General features: G+C 47.0%; 2 protein-coding genes across 2 annotated transcripts in view; one reads left to right on the forward strand and one right to left on the reverse strand.

Moving 5' to 3' along the window:
- LOC114705939 (aurora kinase A and ninein interacting protein) overlaps window positions 1-12,000 on the forward strand; it is a 36,014-nt gene that overhangs the window by 15,364 nt on the left and 8,650 nt on the right.
- Window positions 7-9,174, reverse strand: LOC114697259 (serine/threonine-protein kinase PDIK1L). The gene is made up of 3 exons (XM_028875477.2): window positions 9,066-9,174; window positions 5,968-6,269; window positions 7-1,487 (listed from the first exon to the last, which is right to left on the reverse strand). Exons 2-3 carry the CDS (start codon window positions 6,250-6,252, stop codon window positions 747-749), a joined length of 1,026 nt encoding a protein of 341 aa, XP_028731310.1. The 5' UTR covers window positions 6,253-6,269; window positions 9,066-9,174; the 3' UTR covers window positions 7-746.

Raw genomic sequence — 12,000 nt, forward strand, 5'->3', positions numbered from 1 at the left:
TGGAGAGCTCAGACGTACTCCACCAGCTTGTACAGCTTAGCTTCAATTATGTTTAATCAGCCATTTTAGACCCTTCAAAATGATGCCTTTAAAAACAGATGTATACTGGGATAAGAAAAAACAAAAAACAAAAAACAAAACGAATACCCTTAGCACATTTCCCGTAGCAGGAGGGGCAGGGAAGAAGAAGGTGGTTTTGTGTAGTTTTCGTCAGCAATTTCACCAGCAAACCTCAAAAACCCAAACCTCTATCAAATAATTTAAACAGAAGTGGCATTTTCTTCATGTGGAATGCAAAATGCACACATTCACATACTTACATATACATAAATATATACATATATGTTTCCTTTACAAAGCTTCAAAGGTCGCATTACCAGCATGCAAACCTCTTCTTCCATGGAAATGCCTAATACTGACAAGGAATGTCTAAAATACTTAAAGACATATTTCCAGAAAATTGGACTTTCTTCTCTGCTTGGCTCTTAAGAGAATTTTTTCTGCCAAACTTTTACCAATGATCATTAAAAAAAATTTTTTTTACACCCACATTGGTAATACACATTCAAAACATACAATAAAATGGCCTGCATGGAGTAAGAAAAACGAGAGAAAAAAATTACCCCACAATAAAACCTAAACCCTTGAGAGTGGAGAATAACTTTCGTCTTCTTTTCGGCCACATAATGTTGAATCACTGTTGAATCAGAAGCAGCATGTCATCGAAGATGCTTGCAAGCAGGAGGTCACGTTTCCCAGCTGCTGTCTTTAAATGCAATTTGGACTAATCTGAGTTCTAGTTCAAACGCATCCGGACGATCCTGAGGGTTTGCAGCCAGCATTTCCTTAATCAGTTGTTTCATTCGCCCGTTCATAGACTTTTTCTTCACAGGGATGAGAAGTTCCATCTTGGGATTTTCCAGAAGTGCTTCCCCAACAGGCACGATTTCGGTCCCCTGTTTTACATAGCTCCCTAGGAGCTCCTTCTTTGTCTCTGTGTCTATGAAGGTGATCCTCTCTAGCATCGCCCAGATGATAATTCCCAGAGCAAAAATGTCAGCTTTGGCTGTATAGTGTCCTTCCCATACTTCGGGAGCCATGTAGAAATCCGTTCCACATGCTGTCGAGAGGAAACACTTGTTTACGCTGACAGGTTCTTCTGGGTTCTGCCCAGATGCTGAACACACTTTACTTAGACCAAAATCAGCCACTTTCAGTGTAGGTTCCAAGTCACTGGTATCCAACCTGCTTTGAGAAATCAGGATGTTATCAGGCTTCAGGTCTCGGTGGATGATCTGGTTTTTGTGCAAGAAAGCCAGAGCACTGCTGAGCTGAAGCATAAAGCTGGTGTTAGTCTTTCGATTGGGCTTCCTGGATAACAGATACTCATTCATGTCTCCTCCGTCACAAAAATCCATCACAAACCACAAATAATAGGCGCTTCTGGGATCAAAGGCAATTTCTCCTTTTAATGAAGTCTCTACAAGCTGTGAAGAGGCAGAAGGAGGGGAAGTTGTTACAGAATTTGACTATTGGAAGGTTAAAGGGGCAGGAAATACAGCTCCGTGGCTATGAGCTTACTGCCCTCAGAGGGCCGGAGCTCAGGTCCTCAGCACCCACATCAGTGGCTCACACTGCCTGCAACAATAGCTCCTGGGGATTCAATACTTTTCTGGCCTCTGAGGCACCTGCACTGACACATATATTACCCCTGCCCAAACACAATTAAAGATTAATAAATCTTTTGTTTTTGTTTTTCGAGACAGGGTTTCTCTGTGTAGCCCTGGCTGTCCTGGAACTTGCTCTGTAGACCAGGCTGACCTCAGATTCTGAGATCTGCCTGCCTCTGCCTCCCTAGTGCTGGGATTGAAGGCGTGCGCCACCACACTTGGCTATACATCATATATATATATATATGTATGTATATTTTAAAAGGGGTGGTGGCGCACCCCTTTAATCCAGCACTCAGGAGACAGAGAAAGGCAGAATCTCTGTGAGTTTGAGGACAACCTCAGTTACACAGAAAAACTCTGTCTTGAAAAACCACACACAAAAAAAAGGCTGGAGAGATGGCTCAGCAGTTAAGAGTACTGACTGCTCTTGAGTATAAGCAAGCACGCGCGCACACACACACACACACACACACACACACACACACACACACACACACACACGTGTCAGAGGGTAACCCTGAGGATGAAAGGCAGGTTGACAGGCCTGCAGCCAAGTGTCTCTACCCACTGAGCCATCTTGCTAGCCCAAGCTTTAACTCTTTATGTATAAATAGCAGGCACATTCACTTTGTGTGTAAATTTGCTTCTTACTTTAATAAAAGGTGAAATTATATGTATACCAAAGGAATGCTTTAAAATGAATTTATTTAGGATTCATGACCAGTACATGCTTATTTGTAGGTCTGTTTTACACACCTACATACCTAGGGTCATGCACATGTTTCCCTGGGGAGAGGTCATGAGTGGAAGGATTAGGATGCTCTGCTCTGCACTGAGGTGAGTCCAGCTCCAGCCTCCAGCTTTAACTGGAAACCTCAGAAATATTGTATTTCATCAGCGCTTTTAGACATGCATTTAAAAAATGGTTTCCAGTACTTCAGGATGCCACCTTTGTTCCAAATGAATACAAACTAAATTTCTGAGCCAAGAAGTGACGTTTTTAAGTAGCTGTATTTTGGAAAGTGCCCAACTGGCCTACATTTTCTACACAGGTCAGTTCTACCACCTTCTAGCGCATCACTTCATGAAAAGACTAAAATATAGGACTATTGCTTTCAAATAATTTGTTTTATGGTGTCTTTTTAGATTGGTGGGTCGAAAAGGGGAAGATCAGAGTTGAGCTGGTAAAGAATGAGTAACTGATAAGTTTATATTTAAGTTAATTACTATTACTACTTCTGGTTATTCTGGCAAAAGCCAAGAACAGCCCTTCATTCCGTCTCCTGTGGCAAAGGTCTGCAGGAGTCTCCTTTTAGCATGGTGTGCAAAGAGAACGAGACACATGTGTACTGTTTCTTTGCTTTTTTTTTAAGGTTTGTTTTTATTTTATGTGCATGTATGTGTGGGTGAGGATGCCCTGGAATAGGAGTTAACAGACAGTTGTGAGCTGTCATGTGGATGCTACGAATTGAACCCAGGTCCTCTGGAAGAGCAGCCAGTGCTCTAACCACTGAACTATCTCTCCAGTCCCCATGTGTACTGTTTCTAAGTGACTTAAGTTTTCTATCTTTCCCTAAAATGCAAACTTAATAAATAGCTTTTGTAATGCAGAATCCCAGTACTCAAAGAGTGGTTTATAAGGCAGGCATGGAGGTCCATATAATACTGGCCAGCAAGAAGGGAAACGTATAGCTCTCACCCACTTATTTAGATAATGATTGTTGGACTCTCTAAGTTTTAAATAGCTTTTTTTTTAACTCCCTAGATAGGGTCTCACTCTGTACCTCAGGCTGACCTTGAACTCTATATGTAGCCCAGGCTGGCCTTTAACTCATGATAATCCTTCTTCAGTCTCATATGTGTCAGGATTATGTGCACCACACCCAGTCAGTTCATAATTCTTAAGCCACAAGATAAATCAGATTCCCTATTATATAGTTCCACTAGTCTGAAATATACAGACTGGAGCCTGCATAGTCCTTATGCTTGAAATTGAGCCCTTGTAACTGTTTTACATTTTCTCTTGGATAAGAATTTTAGCTATCAGGAACTGATTTAATGGTTCCAACTGAGAACAAAGAAGAATATATCTAGAAAAACATATGGAAAAAATGAGAATATATACAGATAATAAAGACCATGCATAGGAATTTTCTGGTTACATTATAGATTTGTGTATTGACTATATTGTACTGTATTCTTTAGATACAATTCTATTGATAAATATATGGTCAACTATGCTGGGTGAAGTAGTACATGTCTTTAATCTCAGCACTCAGAGGTAGAAACAGGTGGATCTCTGTAAGTGTGAGGCCAGCCTGGTTTACATATTGGGTTCTAGGCTAGCCAGAGCTACCCAGTGAGACTGTCTCAAAAATAAATGAATAAATAAAGAAAAATCTGGCTAACTTATAACTCCACAGAAAAGACTATTTTATTTCAACACAGGTCTCTATTTCTGAGTTATGGCCAAATCCTGTTTCAGCATCTCCTCTTCTTTGACAGTGCCCACATAGCTACTAGGAAAGATGGATTATTTATTTCAAGTCATTCTGATAACAGAAAGTGACATAAATCAAATAGAGGTCTATACGGTTTTAAAGAGCGAATGAGATTTACTAAGAAAGGCAATTTCAATATGGGAAGGGCTTAGTCAAATCTGGTACTTCCTATCTTAAGAGCTCGTAGCACTAAACAATACCTAATTCTTGTTTCAGTTGCTAGATGGACTTTGTACTAAGTCAAATGTGCTAACATCTTCACTTTTCCATCCACAGGGATTGGATACCTTTATCTCTAAAACTCAGTGCAAAGTTGACAACGGTTAGGATGGGATGTAGTTTCTGTAGTACGCCCCAAACCCTAGGCTCAATCTCTAGCACTGGCAAAAAAAAAAAAAAAAAAAAAAAGAGGAAAGTTTCCAATCTTTTTCGAGATAGGGTTTCTCTGTGCAGTGTAACAGTCCTGGCACTCATTTTGTACATCTGCCTGCCTCTGCTTCCCAAGTGCTGGGATTAAAGGCATGTTCCACCCCTGCCTGGCTCCAATATTTCTTTTTCTTTTATTTTTTATTTTTTTTGGTTTTCCGAGACAGGGTTTCTCTGTGTAGCTTTGCGCCTTTCCTGGGACTCACTTGGTAGCCCAGGCTTACCTCGAACTCACAGAAATCTGCCTGGCTCTGCCTCCCGAGTGCTGGGATTAAAGGTGTGCGCCACCACCGCCCGGCCTTTTTTTTTTTTTTTTTAAAGATTGATTTATTTATTATGTATACAGAAGAGGGCACCAGATCTCATTACAGATGGTTGTGAGCCACCATGTGGTTGCTGGGAATTGAACTCAGGACCTCTGGAAGAGCAGTCAGTGCTCTTAACCTGTGAGCCATCTCTCCAGCCCCAATATTTCTTTTTTTTAATCATGGTATCTTAAATACTTTTAGAAAGGTAGACAATAATAAAGACTTTTTTAAAAAACTTTTAAGTTATGTATTTTGTGTATGTGTGGGTGCTACAGCAAACTCATGGAGGTAAGACAGTAACTTTTAGGAGTCCGCTCCCTTTTTCTACCATGTGGGACTTGGGAATTGAACTCAGGTCGTCAGACTTGGCAACAAGCTCCTCTACCCTCTGAGCCTTTTCAACAACACAAAACACTTTTACTGTTATTATCTCTGAATTGTTAAATTACACTTATTATTTTATGTGGTTTAGTGCTTACGTGTGTGTACGATACTGCAAGTGTGGAGGTTACAGGACAACTTCTGTCCTGGAACTCATGATTCAGTCTAGGCATGTCTCGAACTTGGTACCCAGGTGAGTCTGTCTTAAACTCCTGAGCCTCCAGCCTCCGCCTCCTTCCAAGTCCTAGGATTATCGGCGTGTGCCAATATACTCATCTGAGGCTTCTCATGTTTAGACCTGTGCCTTCTAAAAAGAAAAGTCTGGTGACCTATGGGTGGAGTTGTTACTGACTGTGGTGTCTTTCCTTGTCTTCTGTGTTTATTTTCAAAAGACTTGGTTTCCAGGAACTGAACTTTGATGCTAGTCTCAAAAACTCTCTAGTTCCCATCTCGTTCCATTCCTACACAGACTGGCAAATACCAGGCCTAACAGGTGGCTTATGTTATTTTTAGGTATGTGCAGCACAAGCTTAAAGCAAATACCTCCTCTATCCTCTGAAGAGATCTATCTGTACCTAGCCATAAAACACTTGCATTTTAAGGGAGAAGTTCACCTGACACTTTTCATTTCCTCTTGCTGACCAATATTACGTCCATTTCCTATCCAGTGACACATACCTGTAAATAAAGGGAAGAATTAGAGCCGTGGGACATCTTTTGCACCATCCCATCTTTTTGCAGAATGCACTCTTCCAAGTGAATCACATTTGGGTGCTGGCTCTTGATACTGCTTAGTGCCCAGAACTCTCGAAGGGCTAGTTCAACATTTTCAGGTGCGTGGCATCGAATTTTCTTCACTGCTACTCTTGCAGAGGTCTTTCTGATGACCGCTTCATACACAACACCGTAACTACCTCGGCCTACCTCCCGTATTAGATCGTACTTTGGCTGGCTACTCACCATCTTCAAGGTCGAGGTTTCTGGAAAAATCAACAAAGTACTCTGTTGAAATGAGGTGTACCTATTGGCTTGTATTCTTATGCAGGATTTAACTAACTGTTTCACTGGCTGTGGTACTTGAAAGGTATGTAGCTATACCCTGGACAAATCTACCAATAATAATAAAGGTAACAGATAGCACTTACCATATATCAGGAACTATTTCAAGTACTTTAAAATTGTTTTTAAAGTTTGTGTTGTCTTTGAGACAGGGTCTTGCTAAATTCCCCTGGCCGAGAGCTTGATATGTAGGCCAGGCTGGCTTTAGAAGCCATGGTTACAGCGCCGTCATTCCTGACTTTTTTTTTTTTTTTTTTAATTTAATCTTGGTGTGTGAGTGCAGGCATGCCCATGCCATGACACACCTGTCTGGAGATAACTTTGGTTCTCCTGTCACTGCTGGCTACCTGCCTGTGGACTTCTGGAGACTGTTCTGTTTCGGCCTCCCATCTCCCCATAGGACATCTGGTTTTACATGGGTTCTGCTCTCCAGGCTCCATCCACCCACCCTCTCTTTGGACAAGGTCTCACTGTGTAACCCTGACTGGCCTCCAGCTCACAGAGATAAGCCTACCTCCACTTCCCCAGTGCTAGGATTAAAGACTTGGGCCACCATGCCCTACATCCAGTCCTTTTTTAAAAGACCGGAGCTTGCTATTATATAGCTCAAGATGGCTTTCACTTTTTAAAAGTTGTATTGCATATTTTGTATGCATGGGTGTGGCTTTGTGGAGGTCAGAGGACACTATGTGGGAGTCAGTTCTCTCTTTCTACCATGTGGGTCCAGGAATTGAACTCATAACTAATAACAACTTTACCCACTGAACCATCTCAACAGCCCTGGCTGCTTCTGTCTCTGGAACGATGGAATTACAGGTGTGTGACACCTGGCTACTTTATATTAAGTTCATTTAATCCTTAACCATAATCTGTGTAGGAAGGGATAGGTGTTGTAATGGTCATTCTAGAAGTGAGGAATTAAAACACAGAGAAGGCAAGTAAACAGCCAGTGGCCAGGCAGCTCTTTGGCTCAGACAGCCATGATTTAAACCACTAAACTAGACTGCTTCTTATAGGAACTGCTGGAGCATGTTATTGTTAAAAATAAACCCGACGCCGGGCACTAGTGGCTCAAGCCTTTAATCCAAGCACTCAGGAGGCAGAGGCAGGCAGATCCCTGAGTTCAAGGCCAATGTGGTCTACAGAGGGAGTTCCAGGAGAGACAGAGCCACACAGAGAAACCCTGTCTCAAAAAACAATAAATAAACAAATAAACCCAAAATTCAACATTTTAATTTACTGATCATAAAAAAAGAAATGTATCTACATCTCCTTAAGGTTGACACACATATGAAAGATAATCAAAACAGTGAAATGCAAAAATCCCTCACAGAAATACAAACACCTGACTTATGCTTATGGACTAAAAGTGAACAAGATCACCTTTGTTTCATTTGAGACAGTGTCTCCAATAGCTCAGGCTAGCCTTGAACTCTCACTATGTAGCAGAGGTTGATCCTCTTGCCTCCACTTTCCAAATACTGGGGTTATAGGCATGCTCCCGCATGTTTGGTTATTTATTTTTCACAAAAAAAACCCACCAATTTTTTGTAGGAGCACTGATCCTTAAAATGAAGTAAGTTGTTTAGAATAGAACTACCCTTATATTATCATTTGACATAGCTATTTAATTCTAGGTCATTTTTGCCAAAGGGGGGCGGGAGCATCTTATACATCATAGGGAATTCTCTGACAAGAGTTCTTTGGAGTTCCACCTTAATAAACCATTTAGAGGCAAGCTGGAGCACCGGCCCTGGAGAGCATGTTCTTTGGAATGGAGAGCCTGCCTGCCGTGTGCTCCCTCACTCCTCAAAGGCTCACTCGCCAGACTGTCATCGCCGGCAGGAACCGTGTCACCCGAGATTGTACTTTCACGTCGCACAATCAGAGAAACAAAAAGCGACTGACTCTGGAAGCTGGGACTCCCGGAACAACTGCTTGACGTCCACGGGCCAGATTTAAAAAGAAAACGACCGCTTCTGGGGGCTGCCCTGAGCGCTACTTCCTTCCAATGCTCGCCGAGCCTTCAAGTTCTTACTCGATTTCCTAATGTCAGATTTCCTGCGGCCGCCGCCGCCGGCGGACCCGCTGCCCTGCTCTGCGCGGATCGCCAGTTTCTAGGCGCTTCCGAGGGGCTCCGTCCCGGGCAGCAGTCCCCCCGGGAGAGGGGCCCCCTCCCGGGTAAGGGAGGCAGGAAGGGGTGCATCCCATCCCTGGGATCCTGGAGGGACAGACGCCCCCGGGCAGCATCCTTCGCCAGCCCGTGCGCCTCATGAGGGCCCCTCCTGGCCGCTACGGCGCCCGGCGCTGGGCACCGCCGGCCTGGACGTGCACCTGCTGGTGCCCGGGAAGGGACCGGCGAGGCCAGCGGTGCAGCCGGCGCGGACGCTCAGGCCGCGCTCACTGCCCCGGCAGCAGCAAGATCGCTCCCGGCGGCGGCGGCGGCGCCCTGCACCCCGAGGGACCCTCCCGCGGCCCTCCAGCGCGCTCCACAGCCGCTTCCACTCCCGGAGGCTGCAGACCAGGGGCCGGGAGCCGGGAGTGGCCCGGGCGGGAACGGAGGCCGCAGTCCCGGCCGCTGGCCGGGGCAGCGCCGGGCCTTCCCGGGGATGACTCCGCTGAGAGGTCTGTGACAGGCCCGCAGGGGACAGAGGCGCATGCAGGGAGCTCGCTTCTGACTGCAGGGCACCCGTGCCACGGCGAAGGGCCAGGTTTACCTCAGGGCAGCCGCCGCCGCTTCTCCCTCTCAGGAGCTCTGCAAGCCGCCATTATCGGGCAGCTCGCGCCTCGGCTGCCGCGGCCTCCAGTCAGGAGCCGGCGCGCGCCCCCGTGGTGCGCGGACACACCCCCTCACGCCGGGCCCCGCCCCCTCCGGCTTTCCGTAGCGCGCGTGCGCCGCCCGGCGCCGCCTGCTGGGCGAGCGCCTCTCCCCTTGCGCGCGCCGCGCGGCTGCTGGGCTCCGGCGCCCCGGCCCCGGCGCTGCGCAGAGCGGAGCCTCGCCGGCCGGCGGTGTGCGCGCTGCAGGGCGGACCACTGCTGCCCTGGGCCGCAGGGGTGGCGGCAGGGGACGGTCGGCCTCTGCCGCAGCGGGCGCAAGTCCCGGGACTTCGGGGGAAGCTGTGGCCACTGTCCCGGGCCGGCAGTGCACGGTGCCCGGCCGCGGGCTGCCCTCCCTGTCCCCTGCCGACCTACCGAGCGCCGACGGGCTAGAGTGCGCGGTTCGCTGCGGCCGGATGCCCGGCGCATCTTCCTTGCGGCTGGCGGGTCTGGGCGGCGGGCCCGCGGGGTGATGCGGCCGGTGCTGGGAGGTTGCACCTTCTGTCCGAGTTACCTAGCCGTGTTTGCGGGCGGCGCAGTGGCCCAGGCGGCGACGCGGGACTGAGTGCGAGCATCGGGGAGGACGCCGTCCCCTGCCCCACCGGCGCGGTGGTATCTCCCTTAAAGAAGCCGGAACCTCATTGTTCCCGGCGGTGAGGATCGGGGTTGCCCTGCTGGGTGAGGGAGAGAGGGCGCGGCCGACCTGGCTGCGGCGCCCCGCCTTGCAGGCCTGAACTAGGGTCGGAGGGTGCAGCGACACGAGGCAAGTCGCCAAGGACCAGGATTGAATGCAGTCCACTGGACCGTGGGCGCTTCGGGCCCGAAGCCTGTCAAATCCCCCCCAACAGCTGTCAATCATGTCCCGGCAGCAGTCGGCCTGAGCTCTACCATCAGGCTGACAGTCACTCGGAGACCAGGACCAATTGGCCGGCCCGTTAGTTACACAGATTCAGTAAGCATCTGCCAGAAACGCCCATTCTTTTATTATTCTGCACCTACTGTTTGCTAATAAGGTTGATTCTGCGCTCATTGCGGTGTAAGGCACGATTAGAATCTGTTACTGCGCTCCAGTGATTTTCTCAGTCTTCTGTTTATGGGACTAATATTTGGGAACTGGACAACTTTCTATATAATCTGAACCACACTCCACAAGTAAAGGTTTTACTACTGACTCCGCTTTCACGGGAGAAAAAGCCGACATCTGCTACATTTGACCAAATGGTGTCTTTGTAGAAAACCCGCCCCTGCCCTTGGTGTAACTACCTCCGGAGAGTTTGTCCCGAGTGCCATTCTGGTACTGGTGTCCACCAGTTTGCTGGGGATGTTGACGTCACTCAAGACTTGTTTCCTGCCCTGGAAAGCAGCGGGGCATGGGAAGCTCTGTAGACAGCTGGCTACCAGTGTGACAGAAGGATGGAATAGGAAGAGATGTCTCCGTCAGAGTAGCCTTTCTGTTCACTGCAGTCATTAAATGTCAGGAACTCCAAGGGACATACCTGTTCTAGCTATTTTCCTGTTGCTGTGATTAATAAACAAAACACTGACCAAAAGATCAAAAACACCTTAGAGGAGGAAAGGGTTGGTTTAGCTTAAATTTGCAGGGTTAGGGTCACAAATTCATCACTGGGGGAAATCCGGGCAGGGACTAGGGGAAGGAACCACGGGGAAGACTACCTACTGACTCGCTCCCGGTCATGGTTCAGCTGCCTTTCTGAGGGCCTGCCTAGGAACAGCACTGCCCACATTGAGATGAACCCTCCTTTGCCAATTAGCAATCCAGAACCCCCCTCCCCCCAGACATGCTCACAGGCCAGTCTGATGGAGGCCAACCTTCAGATGAGACGTCCCCAAATAGCTGAGCTGTCAAATTGACAGCTGAAGCTAACTAGGAGACCAGTGTTTTACAGTGTGCCATCTTCTGTGTGAATGATGAACACAGTTACTTATATTTTAAACTTTAAAAAGTTTAAATATCATCAATGCAATATAGGAAGAATTATTCCACATTCTTCTGTGCTTTTGTTGTTTTTGAGGCAGAGTCTCGCTTTGTAGCTCTAGCCTGCCTTAAATTTACTCTGTAGACCAAGTTGGCCTTGAACTCACAGAGATCCACCTGCCTCTTCCTCCTGAGTGCTGTTATTAAAGGTGTGCACCACCACACCTGGCCAGCCTTTAAAAAATGTATGTATCTGTGTTTGGGTGATGATGTATATATGGATATCAGAGGACAACTTTGTGGAGTCCATTCTGTCCTTCCACCTTGGGGTGGATTCCAGGGACTGCACTCTGGTCACCAGGTGTGTGTCAAGTGCCTTTAATTGCTGAGCTACCACACCAGTCTGGCGAGAAAGCTTGCGACAGAATGTAATTGGAAGGAATTTCCTTTGGTCTGTCAACCAGCCCCCAAATAGTGACATGGAGACTTACTATAAATTATGAAAGCTTGGCCTTGGCTCGGGCTTGTCTCGCTAGCTCTTTTAATTTAACCTGTTTCCATTCATCTACGTGTGCCTCCGGCTTTTACCTCTCTTTCACTCTGTGTGTCCTACTTTCTTCCATGTCTGTCTGTCTGTCTGTCTGGCCTCTGGCGTCTCCCTGCATCTCTTTCTTTCCTGAGCCTAAATTCCTCCCCCTACTCACTCTCCCTGCCTAGAATTCCTGCCTATACCTCCTCCCTTGCTATTGGCTGTTCAGCTTTTTATTAGACCAATCAGGTGCCTTAGGTAGGCAAGGTAAAACAGGCACACATCTTTGCAAACAAATATTCTGCAACAGAGAAATCCTGTCTGGAAAATAATAGTAATAAAATAAAAATAAGTATTCTAAGGCCAGTCA

The sequence above is a fragment of the Peromyscus leucopus genome, chromosome 2, assembly GCF_004664715.2.
Source record: "Peromyscus leucopus breed LL Stock chromosome 2, UCI_PerLeu_2.1, whole genome shotgun sequence".
NCBI lineage: Eukaryota > Metazoa > Chordata > Mammalia > Rodentia > Cricetidae > Peromyscus > Peromyscus leucopus.